This window comes from Eulemur rufifrons, chromosome 18 (genome assembly GCF_041146395.1).
Source record: "Eulemur rufifrons isolate Redbay chromosome 18, OSU_ERuf_1, whole genome shotgun sequence".
Classification (NCBI taxonomy): domain Eukaryota; kingdom Metazoa; phylum Chordata; class Mammalia; order Primates; family Lemuridae; genus Eulemur; species Eulemur rufifrons.
The window spans coordinates 56,948,668-56,973,524 of NC_091000.1; the positions used below are offsets into that span (position 1 = coordinate 56,948,668).

General features: G+C 36.2%; 1 protein-coding gene across 4 annotated transcripts in view; it reads left to right on the forward strand.

The window, feature by feature from the left end:
* DTNBP1 (dystrobrevin binding protein 1) overlaps window positions 1–24,857 on the forward strand; it is a 127,771-nt gene that overhangs the window by 22,923 nt on the left and 79,991 nt on the right. For all 4 annotated transcript variants that reach the window (XM_069493133.1, XM_069493134.1, XM_069493131.1 and 1 more), the window contains 2 exons: window positions 11,380–11,512; window positions 23,270–23,402. In XM_069493133.1, the coding sequence (XP_069349234.1) occupies window positions 11,401–11,512; window positions 23,270–23,402 (245 nt within the window). In that variant the 5' untranslated portion in view covers window positions 11,380–11,400. The remainder of the gene's footprint in view (window positions 1–11,379; window positions 11,513–23,269; window positions 23,403–24,857) is intronic.

Below are 24,857 nucleotides of genomic sequence, written 5' to 3' on the forward strand. Positions count from 1 at the left end.
TTGACCTTTGAAGTGGCTATATCCCCTTGTGAAAGGGTAAGCTAGAAAAAAAAATGTACCTGTTGGCCAAAGGAGTCCAGGAGGAAACATGTCTGTCTTCATTACAAGTTGGCCTAAATATAATCTCCTTTCTGGATTTGTTACCATGGTCTCATGCTCACATGAGTGTGGAGTTCTAAGTTACAGTTCTGTATGATCAAGGAACCTCTGTGTTAAGAAATGAGAGAGTTGCAGATGATGTATTCTTTGACACTCCACATAAACAAATACAAATTCTCCATGGATGAAACTATTTAAATCTAGTCTCCTCAGATTCCATGGACCAAGTCAGGCTCCCTCCCCCAGAATATTAATAAACACACAAAGAAGTAAACTACCAAAAGTTTGAGTTGCCAGAACCAAAGAGTAAGATTTAGATCTGCAAAAGACTTTAGATATTTCACTATTGAATGTAGACTATTAAATAGGTATATATAAAATCTTTGAAGAGATAAAAGATGGATTTAAAAATGAGTAAGGAATAAGATACTATCAAACATGATTTTAAAGTTATTGAAATTGAAAATCCCATGGCCGGGCGCGGTGGCTCACGCCTGTAATCCTAGCACTCTGGGAGGCCGAGGTGGGCGGATCGTTTGAGCTCAGGAGTTCAAGACCAGCCTGAGCAAGAGCAAGACCCCACCTCTACTAAAAAATAGAAAGAAATTATATGGACAGCTAAAAATATATATAGAAAAAATTAGCCGGGCATGGTGGCGCATGCCTGTAGTCCCAGCTACTCGGGAGGCTGAGACAGGAGGATCGCTTGAGCTCAAGAGTTTGAGGTTGCTGTGAGCTAGGCTGACGCCACGGCACTCACTCTAGCCTGGGCAACAGAGTGAGACTCTGTCTCAAAAAAAAAAAAAGAAAAAAAGAAATTGAAAATCCCAAAGATGTGCTTAACAGCAGTTAGATACAGCTGAAGAAAGAATTAGTGAAGTAGAAGAGAGAGTCAAAAAGACTCTGTAAAAAGAAAGGATCTCTGAGAAAGAAAATGGAAAATATGAAAGAGAAGTTAGAGAATAGTTATGAAAGATCTTTAGGTTGAACTAAGTGAGATGGCCAATATTTGACCAATTTTGATCTCTAAAATTGCAATTTCGTGTGGGTCATGTATCTCCAGTAAACATTCCAGAAGGAGAGAATGAGGGAGAGACAATGTAGAAAAAGATAAATGGTGGAAAATTTTCCATAAATGAGAGAGGTAAATTCTTAGATCTCTGCAGAAAGTACGATGAGCAAGTAAGATAATTATCCACACCTGGGCATGCAGAACACTGAAGAAAAGGAGATCTCAAAAGAACCAGAGAGAAGAGACAGATCACTTATCAATGAATGAGTTCCACAGCAGACTTCTCAAAATGTTATCAAGAATTAGGGTAAAAGTAAGACTTTTTTAGATAAAAGCAGAGTTTTCTGTCAACAGTCCCCCAATAAAGGACCTTCTAACGAATAATTCAGGAAAAAAGGAATATAATTTTGGAAGATAGGTCTGAGATGTAGGAAACAATAATGAACAGAGAAAATGGTAAATATAAATAAATCTCAACAAACAGTGGCCATATGTATCAGTTATCTAATTTGTGGGATTAAAATGATAGGGCAAGGTAAAACAGTAATGCTGGATAACAAAACATGTAAGCTGGAAGGCAGATTATCAGAGTTCAAACATTTTAAGACTTCTGTCTTATTGGGGGGAGCAGGTAGATATTTGAGCGAGGGTGTATAGATACTGATTAACCTCAAATTTAAAGTTAAATATCTAAATCATCCATAAGAGTTGGAATCAATTTCTTTCAGACTCCTGTTAATGTTAATATCTGTTCCTCCTACCATGAATCACAACTATTCTTAATGGCGTCTAGAGCCGTGAATCTTTTCCAGAAGGTTTTCAATTTACTTTTCCCAGGTCCGTAGAAAGAATCACTGTCTATGGCAGCTATAGCCTTACAAAATTTATTTCTTAAATAATAAGAGTTGAAAGTCAAAATGACTCCTTGATTCCTGGGCTTCAGAATGGATGCTGTATTAGGAGGCATGAAAACATCATATATCTAATTTTGACATGTATCTCCATCGAAGTTCTTGGGTGACTAGGTGCATCGTCAATGAACAGTAATATTTGGAAAGGAATCTTTTTTTTCCTGAGCAGTAGATCTCAACGGTGTGCTTAAAATATTCAGTAAACCATGTTGTAAACAGATGTGCTGTCATCCAGGCTTTGTTGTTCCACAGAGCACAGATAGTGTCAATTCTTAAGGCCCCTAAGATTTTCAGAATAGTAAATAAGCATTGGCTTCAACTTCAAGTCCACCAGCTGTAGTAGCCCATGTCCTTTGAAGCTTTGAAGCAAGATACTGACTTCTCTCTAGCTCTGAAAGTCCTAGATGACATCTTATTCCAACAGAAGGCTGTTTCATCTACATCGAACACATGTTGTTTAGTAGCCACCTTCATCAATGATCTTAGCTAGATCTTTTGTATAACTTGTTGCAGCTTCTATTGATACATCAGCACTTCCTGCTTCACCTTGTACTTTTATATTATGGAGATAGCTTCTTTCCTTAAATCTCATGAACCAACCTCTGATAGCATAAAACTTATTTTCTGCAGCTTCCTCACCTCTGTCCACTTTCACAGAATGGAAGAGAGTTGGAGCCTTGCTCTGGATTAGGCTTTGGCTTAAGGGAATGTTGTGACTGGTTTGATCTATCCAGGTCACTAAAACTTTGTCCGTCTCAAGAAAGGCTGTTTCACTTTCATATCATTTGTATGTTCATTGGAGTAGCACTTTTAATTGTCTTCAAGAATTTTTCCTTTGCATTCACAATTTGGCTAAATGTGGCAAGAGGCCTAGCTTTCAGCCTATATCAGCTTTTGACATGCCTTCCTCACTAGGCTTAATCATTTCTAGCTTTTGAGTTAAAGTGAGAGAACACCTAGAGACTGTTGTAGGATTATTAATTGGGTTAATTTCAATATTGTTGTGTCGCAGGGAGTAAGGAGGCCCGAGGAGAGGGAGAGAGACAGGAAAATGGCTGGTGGGTTGAGCAGTCACACACAACACTTAATAAGTTTGCCGTCTTACATGGGTATGGTTTGTGGTACCCCAAATTACAATAGTTTAACATAAAAGATCACTAATCATAAATCACCATAACAGATATAATAATAATGAAAAAGTTTGATGTATTTCAAGATTGCCAAAATGTGGCACAGAGGAAGTGAGCACATGCTGTTGGAAAAATAGACTTGCTTGATGCAAGGTTGCCACAAACCTTCAGTTTGTAAAAAAAAAAAAAAAAAAAAAATCTGTGAAGCACAGTAAAATGAGGTGCAATAAATCAAGGAATGCCTATAATTGGAGGGAAAAACATATGCTGGACAAGTACTAAGCAGAAGAAAGTGGCTACATTAATATTGGTGAAATAGACTTAAAAAGAAAAAAAGAGTGTGAGGAAGAAGAGGATCATTAAATATTAAGATTCAATTCCCTCAGAGGGGAAAAAGTCTAAACTCATGTGTACCTAATAAAAGTCTCAGAATATATAAAGCACAAATAGAATTACAGGGAAAAAATAGATAAATCCACATGCAAAATGGGATAATTTTAATACATTTCTCTTAAATGACAGGAAAAAAGCAGATAAAGTAAGCATGGGATATAGACGATTTGACTCGTGTGATTAACAAATTTGACCTGATGGACAAATCTAGAGTTCTACCCCAACAAATACGGAATACACGTTTTTTTAAAGCATACCTGGAACACTTGTAAAGATTGACCGTATATTGGGCCACAAAGCAAGTCTCAGCAAGTTTCATATAAATGAAGTCATAGAGAATTATTCTCTGATCCCAGTCCAAATAAGGCTGAAAGGCAGTGCAGGAAAACAATTTTAAAAACTCCATGTTTGGAAATTAAAAATACATAGTATGACTAATTTGTGGTTCAAAGAAGAAAAATGGTTGTAAATTTAAAAATAGAACTGAATAATAATTACCTACATATAAACTTATAGAATTTTCTAAGGTCTACCTATGGGGAAATTTTATAAAGAAAAAAAGACTGAAAATTAGTGAGTTAATCTAACTGAAATACTTGGAAAGAGAATAGAATAAACGTGGAAGAATGAGTGAAAAAGAATAAAGATGAGAGAAGTAAATGAAATAGAGTACAAAACTGTAATAGAAGCTAAACAACAGGAAAAGTTCTTAGAACAGACTAATAAATTAGTTAATAATTAAATAATTAGTCATTGGTGATATTGATGAAGAAAAAAACCAAATACAAATACTTTTAAGAATTAAAGGGAATATAGCTACAGCTATATCCACAGAATGTAAAAACATAAGAGTTTATGAACAACTCTGACAAATTTGAAAACTTAAATGAAATGGCAAAATCCTAAAAATTTTTATCAAAACCAATTCTAGAAGCAGCACAAATACCAATTAGTCTAATAGTCACTAAAGAAACTGTATTAGTGATTAAAAATCTTTCCACTAAGAAAGTGCCAGTTTCATAGAATTTTACTGGAGAATTCTATCAGACTTTCAGGAATCTACCATTTCAATGTTATATAAACTCTTGTAGTGAATGAAAAAAGAGGAAACTGCCCAGAGCATTTTATGAGGACACAATAACTTTCATACTGAAACCTGAGCAGGGGAAGTATGAAAAAATGAAACTGGATTCCATGAAGACATATATAAAACTTATAAACAGAATAAAGGCATTATCTCTTGCTTAAGTTCAATGATCCAGTTCTGAAAATGACATCCATGTAAACATTCTAGCCAGGAACCTATTTCCCATATTTTAAATTGGAAGGTTACAGTATATTACATGTCAACCCCAAACCCTTAACCAACTTCCTTAAATGTATTTAAAATCAGAAAAATGCCTATATATAGCTAGGAATCTGTTAGGATATAAGATGCTTAAAACATTATTTTTTGATTACTGACCTTTTGATATGATTGTTAATAAAGTTTCTTTGTGTGTAAGAACTTGGCCTCTCAGTACTGTCAACATGTATATTCTCTATGGATGTGTTCTTCGTACTACCTCAGGATTCCTATATTCTAACAATTGTATTAGAAATGCAATTTGAGAATCTTCTCATACATTGTTTTAAAATGTGTATTGAGCTTAAATATGAAGTTTTCCTATACAAACATTAGCCAAAACTTTGTATTGATATTTGCATGTTTTGTGAATATTGGATAATAAAAGGCATTCCTCTTGGGAGACATTCTTTAACGTATGGCACTTTGGCAAACCAAATCCAGCAATGTATTAAAAAAAAAAAAAAAAACAGCAACAGCAGGTTTATTCCAGGATTAAAGGTTGATTTGACGTTAGAAAATCTTTTACATGTAAGTGACCATGTTAAATATTAAAAGAGAAAATTGATCATTGGATGCAGAAAATATGTTCAATAAAATCAAATACCTATTTAGAGTAAAAAGTTTTAGCAGATTTTTAATAGAAGACAGCTTCTTTGTCCTGGTGTCTACCAAAAACCTGCAGTATTTGACTTGCAGCATTTTGATCCCATATTTGACCACCTTGTTAAATTCTCATATTCTAATAGCTTGTATTTGGGGTTGAGAGTTGTTTTGTGTAGATGGTAAGTTTGTTTCTTCCCTTGGAATCCATACAACTTTTATTTCTTCACGTCTTTTTACACTGGGTAGAACCTCCAGTATAATGTTGAATAAAAGTGGTTGAAGACCTTGGTTCAAATTTTGGTTTCATCAGACTTAAATGTGAAAGGGGAAAACTGTACATTTTTTAGAAAATAGTAGAAGAGATCTCCCATCTGAGCAGGAAAGAAAAAATAGTAGAAGAGATTATGTTTAAGACCTCAGGGTAGGAAAAGATTTCTTAAACAAGTTATAAAAAACACCACCCGTCAATAAAAACACTGATAGTTTTTGTCAAAACTTCTGTTCATCAAACACCACCATGAAAAATTAACCAGTTCACAAGCAATTAACAAGACAGGGGACAAGTGTTCAGAAAATACGAACAACCCCTACAAACCAATAAAGAGAGGACCATAATAACCCAGTAGACAAATGAGCAAAAGTTATCACCAGGCATTATACAGAAGAGAAAACATGAATGGCCAGTGAACATGAAATTGAGTTCAGCTTTGCTTAGTAATCAAGGAAATGCAAATTGAAACCACAAATTTCCACTCATTAGATTATCAAAAATTAAGAAGCTTTGAGTTTTCTTTGTGCAGATGGTCATTATTTGCAGATTAGTTTCATTTCTTTCCTTGGAAGAAGCAACTAGAACTTGGGGATGTAAATTGATTGGAACAATTGCATTAGAAAAAGTGAGTAGAAGTTGGAGTTGCACTTAGCTTTCAAGCAATAATTCTAACCCCCAGGAATTTTTCTAGAGCATTGCATCTAGGCTGCAGAAGGGCATGGAGGGGGAGTCCAGTTACCCTGGGCCCTATGAGATGAGAAGAGCAATATCTTGGACACATCTGTAACTCATCTGTGAAATTCTTGCACATGTGCAACATGAGATTTGTACCAGAATGTTTTTTTTTTTTTTTTTTTTTGGAGACAGAGTCTCCCCCTCTGATCCCTGGGCTAGAGTGCCATGGCGTCAGCCTAACTCATAGCAACCTCAAACTCCTGGGCTCAAGTGATCCTTCTGCTTCTGCCTCGCCTCCCGAGTAGCTGAAACTACAGGCATGCGCCACCATGCCCGGCTAATTTTTTGTATATATTTTAGTTGTTTGGCTAATTTCTTTCTATTTTTAGTAGAGACGGGGTCTCGCTCTTGCTCAGGCTGGTCTCGAACTCCCAAGCTCAAACAATCTGCCCGCCTCGGCCTCCCAGAGTGCTAGGATTACAGGCGTGAGCCACCGCGCCCGGCCTGTACCAGAATGTTTGTAGCGAGCTTTACTAAGCTTTCAATAATCCCAAATCCATCTTTGGGATAAAACTTATATGAATAAATGATATTATTCATTTTTAATTTAATTTTATTTATATATTTTGAGACAGGATCTCACTCTGTCACCTGGGCAGTGGAGCCTCCTGAGTAGCTGGGACTATAGGTGTGCACCACCATGCCCCGCTAATTGTTCTACTGTTTTGTAGAGATGGGGTCTCTTGCTCAGGCTGGTCTTGAACCCCTGGCCTCAAGCAGTCCTCCCACGTTGGCCTCCCAAAGTGCTAAGGTTATAGGTGTGAGCCACCAGGCCCGGCCACACTTGGTTATTTTAAAATTCAGGTCTGATCAAAAGTAACTCTGTTGCTTTCCAGAAATATATAACAGTATCCAACTTTAAAAAAAAATAAATGAAAATTTATTTTAAAGCCTTCTGTAATATATTGTTCGGTCAAATGTAAATATTTAAATGTATATCTTTAATATGTATAGTGTTAAAGTTATGTGCTTATTTTTTCAGACCTGCTCATGTGTCTTTGGTGACTTTTAACCAAATAGCATCAACCTCTCAGGGCAAATACACTTAGGGACAAGACCTTATTTAACAAATTATTTTATACTCATCTACTCAAAAGCTAGTTCTTACTGTGTACTCTTAGAATTCGGAGCAATATCTTATAAAAACAAACAGCTATGGTCAATGGTAACTTTATTGTCTAGGATTTTTCTAAGTAAGTTGTTAAACTTTTTTTCTCCCTTAACAATGTGTGAATGAATATTGTAAATAGTTAATATCTCATGACTTAGGGGTTAGACTCCAGGGGCAGTTTTCTAAAGATAGACTTCCAGTGTTTCACTTCTAATTCCTGTTATTGTGAAATATTAGCTTGCCTTCAAATTGAACTTTCAAGATTCATGGTTTGCTTGAACAGTTTAATGTTAATGCAGTTGAATAACACTGTTTTTTTCCCTTTGCATTCAGAATGGATTTCCTTTGGGTGGTGGAGGGTGAATTGAACTAGATGTTGGAAATCCTGGTTTCTATTCCTTGCTACACTAATATGTTTTGACCTTGGGCAAATAATTTAGTCTCTCTTAGTTTCTTCATCTATAAAATGGTGTAATACCACATATTCTGCTTATCAAATAAAATTGTTTGGAAATCAAATAAATGATGTATCTCTCAAAACTCTGAACTGTTGAGTTTTATACAAAGTAAGGTCCTATTACTACCTATTTTGTAAATCATTGCTGTTACCTGATTTTTCTTTGTTCTCCTAAGCTCAGTGTCCACCAGAAGGAATTTTGGATTGAAGCACTGTGGGTTTGTCTTACTCCTTAAACTTGATTGCCTAGTGCTGAATCTGGGTTTATTTGGTTATTTACTTAGAAGTAGAAAAAATGGACTTCTGGTCCATAGCTTATTTTTTTATCATGAAGTAAAAAATTACACAGATAAATGAATAGCTAACAGTATAGTTTTTCAGAACCCTTTTGGTAGATTTTGTCTTTTCTTCTTCCTTTCATATACCCCTAGGGTACAATTCCTAGTATGATTATTAAGGGCAGAGCTCATTGTTAAATTCCCTGGGTTTGAATCTAGGTCCACTGTGGTCCTTGGGAAAGTGACTTAGTTTTATTATGCCTCAGCCTTTTTTTTTTTTTTTTTTTTTTTTTTGAGACAAAGTCTTGCTCTGTCTCCCAGGCTAGAGTCAGCCTAGCTCACAGCAACCTCAAACTCCTGGTCCCAAGTGATCCTCCTGCCTCAGCCTCCTGAGTAGCTGGGACTATAGGCGTACTCCACGTCACCCAGATAATTTTTTCTATTTTTAGTAGAGATGGGATCTCCCACCTCAGCCTCCCAGAGTGCTAGGATTACAGGCATGAGCCATTGCGTCTGGCTACCTCAGCTTTTTAATGTGTAAAATGGAGATGATGATCTTGCTTAGTCTCCAGGTTGCTGTGTGGATTAAGTGAGATAATATATGTAAATTGCTTAGGACAGGGCCTGGCACATAGATAATGCTCAAAATGTTTTCATATCCTTGTATAATTATTGATAATGATTTCTGAGGATCCATTCAACCTCTCATTGTTTTAAATTAAAATGGTAGTTTAGTGCTTTCTGATATATTCTTTCTACATACACTTATATTCTATATTCAGAATACAATTTTCAATTTTATTGAGGTATGAACTAAACTGTAGTTAAATTTTAACTACTAAATTTTAACTAAATTTATTTCAATACGTTGTACTTTAATTTTCAGTAAGATGGTGGCTTACGTGTATAATCCTAACATTCTGGGAGGCCGAGGATGAGGGATTGCTTGAGCTCAGGAGTTCAGAGACCAACCTGAGCAAAAGCGAGACCCTGTCTCTACCAAAAAAAAAGATAAAAGGATAATTTTCAGTAAGAAATGGTTGATATCTAAAAATTATATATTCTAGATTTTTAAAATTATTAACCAAGACAGCTCTGTAATGTAGGAATTATTTTTTCTTTTTAGAGTTTAAAATCTGAAGCTGAGAGAATCTGTGAGACATGCCACCAACATGAATGCAAACACCAGCAGGGCAGGATTTTCTTTTCTTCTTTGTTCACTGTTACATCTTCAGTGCCCAAAACAGTGCTTAGCAAATAGTGGGTGGTCAGTATAAGTTTATTGAATATTAGAAATGAATTTTATGAACAGAAATCCTTATTTCAAACTTTGGTTTCCTTATTGTATTACAGCTATTATCTGTTAGCACTGTTCAGTATTTTTAAGGCCATTGTTAGTGTTTGTGGGTTTTTTCTTGTGTATGTGTGAGACAGGGTCTTGCTCTGGAGTGTAGGGGTGTGATCATAGCTCACTGCAGCCTTGAAATCCTGGGCTCAAGTGATCTGCCTGGCTCAGCCTCCCGAGTAGCTGGGACTATAGGCATGCACTACTACCACATCTGACTAATTTTTAAAATTTTTTGTAGAAATGAGATCTCACTGTGTTGCCCAGGCTGTTCTCAGACTCCTGTCCTCATCCGATCCTCCTGCCTCAGCCTCCCAAAGTTCTGGGATTACAGGCATGAGCCCCTGGACCCAGCTAGTTTTAGAGATCTTTATAAAGACCAGTTGGTAGTATTCATTTTTAAGCATACAAAATTAATGAGAAATGCAGTTTGCATAAAGCTTGGTGTCACCTTCCCAGCTTAGTTGAGGCTTGAATGTGAGAGATAATGTGGTTATTCTTCCAGTGTGGGCGGAAAAACAATAGGAAGATATTTTATAGCTTAGTTCTTTTATTTCAACTGTGAATTCCTACTAGGTTAAATGTAGAAACAAAACCAATCTAGCACCACATACAAATAATTTATCTTACTTTAATTTATTGATTACTCTAAAGTTATTGCTTATGTTAGATTTAGTAAGAATCAGTTGTATTTAGATTATTACTCTTGAAGAATCTTTATCTTGGGTTGTGTAAATTGTCTTTTTTAAAATAAGTTAACTGTGTACTCAGTGATCTTATAAAATTCAAATGCATTTTCTTCTGTTATATAATGGATTTTGCTACCTTTTATTGTACAGAATATGGGTCTTTTTCACAATTCTTGCTTATGGAAGTTGATGTTTTCAAAAGATGACCTCTCCTTGCTCCTTCTAAATCTTATTCTAGGCCTTTTCCTCTCCCATCATGTTAAGACCAAAACAAAATTGTCTGGGAGAGACTGATGTTTGTCATTTTCTTTAAAGTATTCAGGAAAAGAAGTTAGAATTATCTTAGGCTAGTCTAGAATCTCACAACCTTGCTATTAGGAACCCTTTATACTGGCTGAATTCCTTCTTGTTACCTTAAATCTTTTCTTCTTTTACTGAAACTGATCAGTTGCCTCAATAATTCCTTCATATACATTATGATTTACCTTACTTAATGCAATAAATGTTCCTAAATGTTAATTGAATGAATCATGGCATATTCTAAATGAATTAGGGAACTTTTCTGTTTAAAGATTTCCTTTTGTAAAGCAAATAGTTACTGGTTAATTATGTTCTGGGTTTGTTTTTGTTTGTTTTCTTTTTGGTTGTTAGTGGTAGTTTTTTGTTTTAATTTTTTCCACAATAGATTTGGATTTTTAAATATATGCTTTACTTAAAAACAGGGTATACTTAGCAGTGATTTCTAAGGTCATTTTTGAACTTTCTCTTCTGTGGATCAAGAAGCACTGATACAAGCAGTAATTTGAGGTTTCTTGCACTGAATATTAAGTTGGTTCTTTTCTAAAAAGGAAAACAACTTCAGTCTCCTTTAGAATATACTGTCATCTGTGCTCAGTGGAGGGATTGTTAAAGATAACATTAAATGTCATTATGCTAACTATACCTTCTTTGTTCCTACAATTTGGTTCCACTTCACCCCTCCTCTTGTGTGTTGCAGCTGGTGGATAGTGAGGTGGTCATGCTTTCAGCTCACTGGGAGAAGAAGAGGACGAGCCTCATAGAGTTGCAGGAGCAGCTCCAGCAGCTCCCAGCTTTGATGGCAGATTTAGAATCCATGACAGCAAATCTGAGTAAGTCTGATGTTTGCATCTGTATATTACTTTCAGGAATGAAAACTATTTGGACACGACTTGGCATAATTTCATAGTTTTTAAGAATACATTAAATTCTTTGTTAACAGGATTTTTTTTTTGACAGTCATGAGTTCTAGCTAATTTCATATTCTCATTAACTGAGCATAAGATAGAAAATGATTTGAAGTGTAGAAATTATTTTTAAAATATACCTCTAACTCTTTATGCCTCAGTTCAGCTCAGGACACATAATTTTGTTGATTCTTAAAGTGACTTGGGGCTGTCTTTGTGACATTGGGTCTCTTTGTTTAAAAATACAAATATAGAAAATAAAAGGGATTAGGTGACTTTTTCCTGACCATAGGATGTAGTTCAGAAATTGTTACTTTTAAAATTCAGTTCTGCAAGAGCTTTATGTTTTATAGCATGTTTTTTTTCATCCTCAAACTGATGACAGATCAAATAAATCCTGTTAAAGGAGGGTGTTTGGCTAACTTTATACTTTGTGAAAGTTTATTTTTTTGTTGTTTTCATTTGGATGGATTATGTTGGTATTGTTTTTTCTTGGGTTTATGTTCAGAAAATTATCTTTTATGTTTGACAATCCCACATTTGAGGATGATATTATGGCTTACTATTTTCTAATCAAGCTGAGATCTTAGTGAAGCAGGAGGTAGGAGCTATCTTGTAGGAGATAAACTTTTTGAGCTCATACCCTGATCCAGTCTCATAGGTGAGAAGCTAAGCATACGCTATCATCTCTTCCTCTTTTTAATATTGCCTTATTTAAAGCAAAACAAGACTGATTTACAAAGTAATTAGCAAATCATAAACCAGTTTTTTCGTCCGTGAATAAAATAGACAAGTGGTATTTGGAATGCCCTTGCTGATAACAATAGCTAACATTTATAGCACCTACTAGAGACTATTAGGTGCTTTATAGAGAACTGTTTTTAATTCTCACAAGAACCCTATAAAAGTAGCTTTTATTATCCCCACTTTACAGATAAAGAAATTAAGGCTTGGAGAGGTCGTGACTTGCTCAGTATCATACAGTTAATATATGGATCCAGGCCCCTCCTGGCTACATCAGTGATATCCTAAATTGGACGAGGGTAGGATGGCAGCTGTCGGTAGGTCTTCATGCACTGTATTCTTCAAGCCCCCTGGCTGTTACAGTGCCTTCCCAGGTTGGTGTTTTGTTCCATCTGAAGGCAGGGCATCATGGAAAAGAGAAATGTAAAATATCTGTGGTTGCTCTCTGCGTTATTTCCCTCTCGTAGGTATAGTAATGATCCTTCCCAAGCCTTGGATAACTAACTGATGAAGTAGCTTTCAAGATATTTGGAATTTTCTTTTTAGCCACTTTTCTTTTAGCTTATCTAACTGTATCACTTTGACTTACTTGCTTTTCGTTGGTTGTATATTTCTTTGCAGAGCCATTCTCCTACAATAACCACTCTCTTTTTTTCCAGCTGAAAGTAAATCTTTTTATCAACAGTTGTTCTTTGTTTAACACTACTTGAGTAATTAAATGCATTTTACCATAATTCTAATAATTTTTATGGTTAATTCTGCTTTGGAAATGAGAGCCATGTAAGTCTTCTTAGAATATAGTATATTTTCATTATCGATTAGGATTCTAATATCCTGAAAAATGTATAATATTTAGTGATGCATGACCTTACTCTTCAGAAGCTGCATTTTGAATTCTTAAATGAAGGGATTGGGCTTCCCAAATGCTCATTTGAATCCTCTCTCTTTACCAATCTGAGAACATCTATCACTAAAGGCAAATTAAAGCTAAAAGATTTTCTGAAATACTATTCTGGGGAGATAGTCACTTCTAAATAAATTTGAGTCACTTTTTCCCCCCCATTCTATGTCTCTAACCTATATTTTGCCCTTTTAGAGAGTTAATTCAGTTTGCTTAGAAGATACGTCTAAAATGTAAATTTTTTTTTTATAAAACCAACCTGAATTATCTATAAGCATTTGAAGTACATGCTACTTTTCCGTTTTAATCTATTGTTGTTCTTTGCCTGAAATTTATACTTAGTAATGAATGAGTAACTGTGGAAGATAGCACGTCAAAACTTGGAATTCCGGAGGCTTAGTATTTGTTGGCTTACAACAAGCTCATAGAGAAATGTTTTGGAATCATGAGACTTTTAGCTAAGCAGCTTAAGGTGCATGAAATCAAAGCTGCTATTCTTATTCTTTACAATAGGAAAACACCTTGAATCCAAATTTTGTGGGTTAGGTTGTATAAACATATATCTGTATCATTAATATACTTTGTGGATTTATTTTTTGATGCTTTTATATATCATTCTTAGATGTTGGAAGCATTTCATGTTTTAAATGTTCACTTACATACTAGTAGATTTTTGTAGCCTCAAAATATCTCCCATCATCACCTAAATACCTTGAAATAATATTATAAGGCTTAAATAGTCAAGAAATAATAAAAAAATAAAGACAACTTAGAAGAAAATAGTAGCTGACCTATATTAAATCACAAGATTCCCCTAACTTTGAACTTTTTACCCTTTCATTATCAGATCTGATGCCACATCCAGTCAGTGCCTTCATTCTCCATGCTACTTAGTACTTAGTTCTTTTGGTCTTGCCTTGCTCTCTAGAGCAGCAGTCCCCAACCTTTTTGGCACCAGGGACTGGTTTCATGGAAGATAATTTTTCCATAGGTTGGGGGGGGGGCGAGGGGAGGTGGAGAGCAGATGGCAAGCACTGGGGAGTGGCTGTAAATACAGATGAAACTTTGCTCACTCGCCAGCCGCTGTGTGGCCTGGTTCCTAACAGGCTATAGACCAGTACCAATCCATGGCCTGGGGGAGGGGGCCACAGCTTAGAGAGCCTGCCTTTATTAAATAGTAAAGGGTTTATATTATGTGAGCAATTTGGACTTTTGATAATGCTTTTAGCTATGTTATCCCATGACTACATAAATATGACTCGTGGTTACCTAGCACCTCAGGAATTGTTAAGAACAACAGATAATCCGTTTGTATTGGTTTCTATCCAGCTTACAAAAGCCTGTTTAATTGGTACTTAATGATAAGGCTTGACATTTTAAAAAGAAATGTTAAAGGTATGCTAGGAACTGAAAAGGGTTATGAACTCTCAGATCTGGGTTTGGATCCCAGTTCTACAACTTTTCTAACTGTGAGACCCGTGCAGGTTTCTTAACTGCTCCAAGCTTTTGTTTCCTCATCTGCAAAATGAGAATGAGAGTACCTGCCTCATAGGTATTTGGAGGATTAAATGAGATGACAAATGTAACCACTTAGCACAGTGCCTGCCATGTGTCTGGGCATCTGCTGTGTGCTACACACTGTTTATAGGCTCTGGGCGTATGGCAGTGAACAAGGCTGGGTACCTGCCATTAAGATGCTGACATTCTAGTGGGAGTCTCTCTAGCCTTTGCAAATTTGCAAAACCGTTATTCCGTGACAGAAGGGATTGAATGGGTGTTATGCAATTCAGCTTGTGCTGCAAAACAGTTTAGAATGCAAAACCACAGCATTAAATGTGGTGAGATTAGTATTCTGTACATTGAAAGACGATAAGTATACAATGAGATATTTTCATCCAGATTCTGTACACTGTCTTATTCTGTGAAAAAACCACAGTGTGCGTTTTATCATAGAACTGAGAAAATTATGTCATAAAACTGAGAAAATTATGTTTGAAAAGTATTTACTGAATTCTCTTGAACTTCCACTAGAGGGTAGTCTAATCCTGTTCCTTTATCGAAGTTTAAAATGTCAAGAGCTTGTCTCTGAATTTTCGCTATTAGTTTATTTTATATGACCGATTTTAGAAAGACTGTTATCTTCATTTAGAACAGAAAATTCTGTTAATTCTTAGATAACAAAATGATATAAGAGAATAGCAGCCATATACTTAGTTTATCTCTCTCTTTTGATGTGACCTACCCTGATATACAGTATTGTTTTGCTTGTATATGGAGTTAGGGCACCTGACTGGGAGACTGTCATAGCTGTTAGTGTTTCTTGAACTAGATTATCTTATTGTCCATGTTATTAATACTTTCTGAGATTAGATTCTTCAAGGGGCACATTAACTTTCTTTAGACACCTTTTAGTCTACTACATAGATCTCATTTGTTACACAATGGCTTTTGCAAATTAATGCACCCCTTAAAGTTTCCTTATTACCATACCGTCATTACCTTATTACCTTAGTACATAAAAGTGTAACATTAAGCATTTGAAGAGTCTTGCGGTCTTTTAGTACCTGGCCTCTTTGACCCATGGGTTTGCAGCCAAAGAAGATTTCTTTGTTCTGTCAGGCTAATTATTTTGTTAGAAAAGAACTCATTAAGTGTGAAATAATTAATTTTAGTGCCGCCTCATTCTTCATATATCAGTGGTTACACTACAGATAATATATATTTGAAACAAATGGCACAAAGAAAAATTCCAAACAGAATTGCTCTTCCTCTGGGACAGTCTTCTCACAAAGATTTGTGAAGCTCTTTCCTGCACAGCTGTCAGGCATTCCCAAATGGCTTTTCACAATAAAATTCCACCTATTTTTTCCACTGATCACTAAATGAGACATATGCTGTTGTTATAACGAGCAAAATGGTGAGGCTTGAGCTTCTTGTAAAGGTATATTTGTGTCCGTGGAGGCCTGCTAGTGTTTTATGTACATTTATTCTAAGTTTGTTGCCAAACTTACTCATACGTGCAACTTGTTTTGTAACAGGAAATGAGCAGGTTGTGACAGGGAAATTAAATTTCTGACAACTTTAATATAAAATATTCAGAATACACATCATATATGTGCTTATAATTATTTAAAGAGTTTTCTAAAGTTTTTAATATAAAAAGGGAAGAAAATTCTTTTCAATACATTTCCTTCATATTTTATTACTGCTTTCAAGCCCGTTAAGAGTTAGAATGGAAAATTTCCATTGCTGCTTCTGCTTTAACTCACTGATAATGTGGCCTGGTTTGACATACTACTAATAAAGTACCATCATTTTGTTTAATGTTTTCTAAGTTCCCTGCCCGTGTTTAATTTATTCTTTTACAAAATTTAGCATGATCTCTTACTATTTAAAGTAGATGAATGTGAATCATAGATTTGCTTTCCTGAAGATTTTATATTTTAGAGTAATACAGTCATTCTGTCACCAGAAATGATTCTTTATTGAATTCAGCAGTTGAGGTATTAGGGGATACAAAGATGCAAAAATACAGTGTTCACCCGTAAGACCCTTACTGATTCCTGAGAGAGATAAGAGCTATCAGAATTAAGTCCTGTGGGGGGCTCACAGGTCTAGGGAAGTACCGAAGGAGGAGGGAGCCCCGCGGGTTGGGAGTTCTGGCCTGAGCCTGGAAAGTAAGATCGGATTGGGCAGTGGGCACAAGCAGAGATATTTCAGGGACAGGCAAAGGCAAGGAGACAGCAACGTTTAGGACTCCTCTTGGAATGTCGAGTGGTCCTGTTTTGCTGTAATATAGGATATGTGAAGGAAAGTATTAATAGTAGTGCAATTATAAAAGTAGGTTGTGGCCAGAGAGCAATAGGTCTCTGAATACTAAGTTAAGGAGTTTAACTTGATTCCAAAAGGACTCGGGAGTCTTTGAAGCTTTTTAAAGGGAAGAACATAAATATGAATTTGGTGGCAGCAATAAAGTAACCACTGATTATCCCAAGCATTTTTTAATCTATGTTTGCCATTCAACACAAGAGCATGGTGCTGTTGGCCTATTCAGAAGGATGTTTGGTTTGTTTCTTTCTCATTAGGAGTTAAAAGTAGGTACTGAACCACTCCCAGGTTTTCACTTGGTCCCTGTGTCATTAACAGAAGAATGGCTAGGGCACCAAGTACGACTTGTACCTAGAATAGAATCTCTATCCAGGAGAAATTAATTGGCCTAGAGATCAACTTTGTTCAAGTTCCTGCCCTCATTTGCTCTGCAGTCAACCAACAGAGCTAGAATCTAAATGGAAATTGCCATCCATCCATAAAAACATAAAAAAGGACCGTGCACATTTTCTAACATAGAATAATTGTTAACTCTATTATGTATATTTATATTTTCTTTTTAGGAAAATCATTTGCAATTTAATTCCTCTCACATATAGGGAATCTTAAGTCTAAGAATACAGCCTGGAGTATAATTTGTATGTATGTAAGTTTGTCAGGAAAAATGAAAGTGTTATTCATATTTTGATCTATTAGAGCCATACCATAGATCTTGTTTACATCATGATCATTACTGGTCAACCAAATTATTAGTTTTAAATGACTTTTACAAAACTTAACTCATCTACAAAAGTTTTTTTCTATGTATTTTTTATATTCAGTCATTATTTAATAACTGTCAAGTCCTAAGTTTAGATTCTTTGGCTCATTTGATCCTTTTAACAGTGTTACAAGATGTATGTTGTTAGCCCTCTTTTCACAGGTGGGCTCATCTGTAAGGGGCAGAGCTGGGTTTCTAAGCTTGTACTTCAAAGCCTAACACTTACCCAGTCCTCTATATGCTAAGGATACGTGCATTATACCGAAGGAACCAAGTAGCTTAGAGTTAAATGGATTCCATATTAAATTATTCTGGTTCTTATCACTAATCAAAGTGAAATCGCTTTTTAAATAATCCTGTTAGCTATGATTGTCATTTGTACATTTTAAGACCCTATCACATTAGTTATAACAGAATGAGCTGATATTACCTCTTCAGGGCCAGTAGTACTAACTCCCAGGTTGTCTCTTGGTCAATTTTTCATTCAGTACAATAAAAAACAATCTAAATGGCAATATAACATCATTTTGCCTGTTTTCTCCACGTAAACTCCCTATGTACCATTTATGACATTCCTAAAAAATCTTAAATATAATTACTTACTGGTAAAAATTTAGGTTTTATAAATTATTTGATTTAGGCCTTCTGTAATCACGTTAGCTGTTTTACGTGGCCCCTGAGGAGAGATTTAAAACCATTCTGAACTGCATTATTGTCAGCCTTTTCCAGACTTACCAGTGGTTTACAGTGATACAGCAATGTGATAAAAGTCAGTACCTAAAATGTCTTTGAAGAGAACTGCTAAACTACTTATCACATTTCCACTTTTGGATAAAATTTTATTTCTCCTCCAAATCTCTCTCTTTAAGCTTTTGTTTATGCCCCATCAAATAGGGCAAGTAGTTTCTATAAGCACAAATATTTAGTAGAGTTAAGATTTTGGATATTAGAAAACGTCAATGCTTCTGGATTCAATAGGCCTTTGGATCAAAGATTAAATAAAAAGAAATTTTTTTTTAGTTAACTAAAATTCATACTTTATTCATATTTCTTTAGTTTTTACCTAATATTCTTTTTCTGTTTCAAGGTCCCGTTCAGGATACCACATTAAATTTAGTCGTCATGTTTCCTTAGGCTCCTCTGGGCTCTGACAGTTTCTCAGACATTTATTTGTTTTTGATGACCTTGACAGTGTTTGTGTTTTTATTTTGGGGGGAAGATAGGGTCTTGCCCCATCTCCAGGCTAGAGTGCAGTGGTGTCATCACAGCTCACTGCGACCTCAAACTCCTGGGCTCAAGTGATCCTCCTGCCTCAGCCTCCCGAGTAGCTGGGACTAAAGGTGTGTGCCACCATACTCAGCTAATTTTTCTGTTTTTTGTAGAGACAGGGCCTCTCTATGTTGCTCAGGCTTGTCTTGAACTCCTGGCCTCAAGTGTTCCTTCCCTTCTCAGCCTCTGAAAGTGCTAAGATTATAGGTGTGAGCCACTGCACCTGGCCTCCTTGACAGTTTTTTGAGGCATATAGATCAGGTATTTTGGAGAGTGTCCCTCAATTGCAATTTAAGAATATTTTCTATACTTTGAATACCAGTCCTCTATCAGATGTGTTCTGCAAAGATTTTCTCCCAGTTTATGCTTTGTCTTTTGTTTTTTTAATTTCTAATTATTTATATGTATATATTTTGCTTTTATTATTTTTAATTGACCATAATTGTACATATTTATGGAGTACAGTGTGATATTTTGATACATGTATACAATGTGTAATGCTCAAATCAGCTTAGTAAGCATATCTATCACCTCAAACATGTATCATTTCTTTGTGTTGGGAAGAGTCAAATTCTAGTCTTCTAGTTATTTGAACCTATACAATAAATTGTTACTTATAGTCAACCTACAGTGCTATAGAACAGTAGAACTTATTCCTCCTATATAGCTGCATTTTTGTATCTGTTAACCAACCACTGGCTACCCCCATCCCCTTCCCAGCTTCCAGTAACCATTCTACTCTCAACTTCAATGACATCAACTTTTTTTCACATGTGAGTGAGAACATGTGGTATTTGCCTTTCTGTGCCTGGCTTATTTCACTTAATGTAATGTCCTCCAGGCTCATCTGTGTCATTGTAAATGACAGGATTTTATTCTTTTTTATGGCTAATGGTATTCTGTTGTGTATTAAACCACATTTTCTTTATCTGTCATTTTTTTTTTTTTTTCTTGAGACAAAGTCTCTGTCACCCATGCTCGAGTGCAGTGGCATCATCATAGCTCACTGCAGCCTCAAATTCCTGGGCTCAAGTAGATCCTCCTGCCTCAGCCTCCAGAGTAGCTGGGACTACAGGTGCACGCCACCATGCCTGGCCAATATTTTCTATTTTTAGTAGTCACAGGGTTTCGCTTTTGCTCAGGCTGGTCTTGAACTCCTTATTTCAAGTGATCTCTTGCCTCGGCTTCCCAGAGTGCTAGGGTTAGGTTACAGGTGTGAGCCACTGGGCCCAGCTTCCATTCATCTGTTGATGGACGCTTAGGTTGATTTCATGTCTTGGTTAGTGCTGCAGTAAACATGGGAGTGCAGTTATGTCAATATACTGATTTCTCTTCCTTTGGAGATTTCCCTAGTAGTGGGATTGCTGAATCATATGGTAGTTCTATTTTTGGTCTTTTGAGGAACCTCTATACTGTTTTCCATAAAGGCTATACTAATTTACATTCCCACCAACAATGTATAAGAATTCCCCTTTCTCTGCATCCTTACCAGCATTTGTTATTTTTTGTCTTTTTAATTATAGCCATCCTGACTATGGTGAGATGATATCTCATTGTGGTTTTGGTTTGTATTTCGCTGATGATTAGTGATGTTGAGCCTTTTTTCACATACCTGTTGGCCGTTTGTGTGTTTTCTTTTAGAGATGTCTATTTAACACATTTGCCCATTTTTACTTTTTTTTTTTCCTGTTGAATTGTTTGAGTTCCTTGTATATTCTGGATATTAATCCCTTGTTGGATGAATAGAATCCCTTGTTAGATGAATAGTTTACAAATATTTTCTTCCATTCTGGTGGTTGTCTCTTTACTCTGTTTATTTTATTTTATTATTTATTTATTTTGCTGTGCAGAAGCTTTTTAGTTTGATACAATCCCATTTGTCTAATTTTGTTTTTGTTCCCTTTTGAAGTCTTCTCCACAAAATCTTTGCCCAGAACAATATTCTAAAGTGTTTCCTCTGTGTTTTCTTCTAGTAGTTTCATATTTTGGGTTCCTACATTTAAGTCTTTAATCCAGTTTGAATTGACTTTTGTATGGAGTGAGAGATGGGGATCTAGTTTCATTCTTCCAGATATGTATATCCAGTTTTGCCAGTATCATTTATTGAGAGACCATTCTTTCCCCAGTGAATGTTCTTGGTAGCTTTGTAAAAAATCAGTTGGCTGTAAATACGTGGACTTATTTCTGGGTTCTCTATTCTGTTTCGTTACTATATGGGGCTGTTTTTATGCCAGTACCATGCTGTTTGGGTTATTATAGCTTTGTAGTGTATTTTGAGGTCAGGTAATGTGCTGCCTCCAGCTTTGTTCTTTTTGTTCAGGATTGCTTTGGATATTTGGGGTCTTTAGTGATTACATACAAGTTTTAGGATTTTTTTTTCCTATTTCTGTGAGGAATGTTAACAGTATTTTGATAGGGATTGCATTGAATCTATAGGTCACTTTTGGCAGTATGGTCGTCTTCATAACATTCTTCAAATCCGTGAATATGGGATATCTTTTCATTTTTGTGTGTCTTCATCGATTTCTTTCATCAGTATTTTGTGGCTTTCTATGTAGAGATCTTTCACCTCCTTGGTTAAATTTAATCTTAAGTATTTTAATTTTTTGTAACTATTGTAAAGGGATTGTCTTTTTGATTTTTCCCCTATTAGTTCATTGTTGGTGTGTAGAAATGTTACTGATTTTTGTATGTTGGTTTTGTATACTGCAACTTTACTGAATCATTTATCAAGTTCTAAAAGTTGTTTGGTGGCACTTTTAGGGTTTTCTATATATAAGATCGTGTCATCTGCAAACAAGGACAATGTGACTTCCTCCTTTCCAATTTTGATGCCTTTTCTTTCTTTCTCTTGCCTAGTCACTCTGGTTAGGACTTCCAAAAACAACCAAAAATTTGCATTATAATCTAAAATTGCAAGTTGAAATTTGAGGAGTTTGCCTCTAACCTAGATGCTGTGAAAGCTAGTTTAGAAAGTGTCATTAAAGTCTAGTAGATGAATGAAGGAATTGTATCGTAGCTGTTTACATGAACCTGAGACTAGAAGGCTACGTGGCCAACTTTTCCTGCTCTGCTGCCCCTTTCCCCCTGGATTACTGTCAGTTCCCAGCTTGGGACTTACGTCTTGTGGAACTTCCCCTCACTCTGTCTCATCTGTGCGAGATGCCACTTTGCGTCCCCACAGCACCTGGCACCTAGCTGTGTCAGACTGTGTTGCCACTGAAATATGCTTCCCCTCTGCTGTAAGCTCCTTGAGTCCAAGGACTGCCTTTTCTATCTTTGTGACTGGCACATGTCAGTGAGCATTTGATAAATGGTTATGAGGCTGTTTGAATTCTGAAATCTTTGACCTTGAAAACTTTTCTGTTGCATGAGAAAACAACCAGTCCTTGCCCCTACAATCATGGTTTACTTAGCATCCTATCCATTGGAAAGCATTGTAGTCTAAGCGGGACTCAGTTTAGATTCCTGACTGCGCTTCACTAGCTATTTGACCTTGGGTGAGGCACTGAATTTGTTTCTCTAGGCTTTGGTCTTAAATCTTTTCAATGAAAAATTTGACTGGATGATCTTCATGTTCCAGTAAAGCTGCAAAGCTCTGTGGCCTAGAGGCAGAGTAGGACAGTAAAAGACTAGTCACCTGGTAAATAGAGCTGAGTTTCTTTCCACCTGACCACTGACCGTCTTAGTAACCTGTGCTTACTGAATATTTGTGCATATCTACTATGCCTTGAAGATTTGGGTATATGATGCTCCAGAGGCAAAACAAATGCGTAAGTAACTTGGGAGAGTGAATATTAAATTAAGTTAGGTATAATTTGTATTAACTGTATTCTCCTGTGAAAATAGAATATTCACAGATGGTATATGGGATTATTAGGATATAATATTAGATTAATCAAGATACTCCATTTCTTCTACTTTCTAGTTAATAAAGTATTGAAAGTATTTAGGAAAGTTACATCTTGAAAATGGTTGAAATATAGTCAAAAAAGATAATTTGAAGTATGTTTTAGTGTTAGTATATTTTATTTTGCTTCAAGAAAGTTTAATAAAGAACATTAAACAAAGGCAAAACAGTATCACCGGTTTAAACTTTTACCTTTTTGACACTTTCTTTTCTTCATGATCAGGGATTCTGATTTTTGATGTTTCTTCTTTTTATCTTACATACTTTCAGCTCATTTAGAGGCTAGTTTTGAGGAAGTAGAAAACCACCTGCTGCATCTGGAAGATCTGTGTGGGCAGTGTGAATTAGAGAGATACAAACACATGCAGTCCCAGCAACTGGAGAATTACAAGAAAAATAAGAGGTGAGTTTGAAACATTTGCCACAATGTTCATTTTCAATCTCAAAGTTTTCCACATTACTTTTCATGCTGTTCTTTATAAATTCTGACTGATGCTTTTATAAAGGTTCCAACATGTAAGACTCAATGAGCTTTCTGAAATGCTTTTTTTTTTAACCGCTTCTGTTGCCATTTTATGGAGGTGAGTTATAAAAAGCTCAGAATGGAATAAAATATAAATTCCTAATATAAAGGTGGAGGGACCAGAGCAAAGGGTAAAGTTTTCAAGAAAGTAGGAGCCCCCTCCTAGTTTTCTCCAAGTAGCAAATGAATGTCTTTCTCTTCTCCTCCTTTATTATTAGAGTGGGAGGGAAGGAAATTGAGCCCAGCCTGTGGAAAGGGGCTCGATAGGTTTGAATCTCAACTTGGCCACGTACTACCTGTGGGGCCTTAGGCAAGTTAGTTAAGCTTGTTTAGCCTCAGTGTCACTGGTTTATGATGGGGATGATAAGGTACCCACCTCATAGAGTTGTTGTGAGGATTATATGAGATAATTATTATCTAATTCAATTAGTGCTCGGTAAGTATTAGTTATAATAATGGTTATTATCCTAGGCCAGCTTGAACTGGAATTGGAAGAGGAGTCTAAGGGTAACAGCCTGCTAGGCTAGCTATAGCATCCCAAGTCCAGCAGAGGCCTTCTCAGACAGGGCTGGAAGGTACAGGGTCGATATTTCTGAAGTCCATGGCAAAGTTTATCCATGGTGGCTGATTAGAAGGCATAAGACTGACTGTTACCTGTGCTGAGCACAGGAGAAACTGAAGCTGCAAGGGGATTTGCTAGATGGAAAAAAACGAAGTCATGGGATTACAATCTAGCTGTGACTAAAGAGCAGATTTGGTGGGAGCAGAAGATGGATATGTTGGGCAGAGTACACTATGGGTCTTAACAGTATTGGTAGGCCGGGCACGGTGGCTCACGCCTGTCATCCTAGCACTCTGGGAGGCCGAGGCAGATGGATCGTTTGAGCTCAGGAGTTCGAGACCAGCCTGAGCAAGAGTGAGACCCTCGTCTCTACTAAAAATTAGAAAGAAATTAGCTGGACAAGTAAAAATATACGGAAAAAATTAGCCAGGCATGGTGGGGCATGCCTATAGTCCCAGCTACTATGGAGGCTGAGGTAGGAGGATCGCTTGAGCCCAGGAGTTTGAGGTTGCTGTAAACGAGGCTGACGCCATGGTACTCTAGCCCGGGCAACAGAGTGAGACTCTGTCTCAAAAAAAAACAAAAACAAAAAAAACATTATTGGTAAGTTGAGTTATTTGGGGTCTAGGGTGTGACAGTAGCAGGAGTAGGCTACTGATGTGATCAGGAGGAGCTGGTCACTGATATACCAAAAAAAAAAAAAAAAAAAAATTGAAGCTAATGCGTATGTGTGGCAGGTTATCACACAGATGTTGTAGTCTTCTAGCATGATG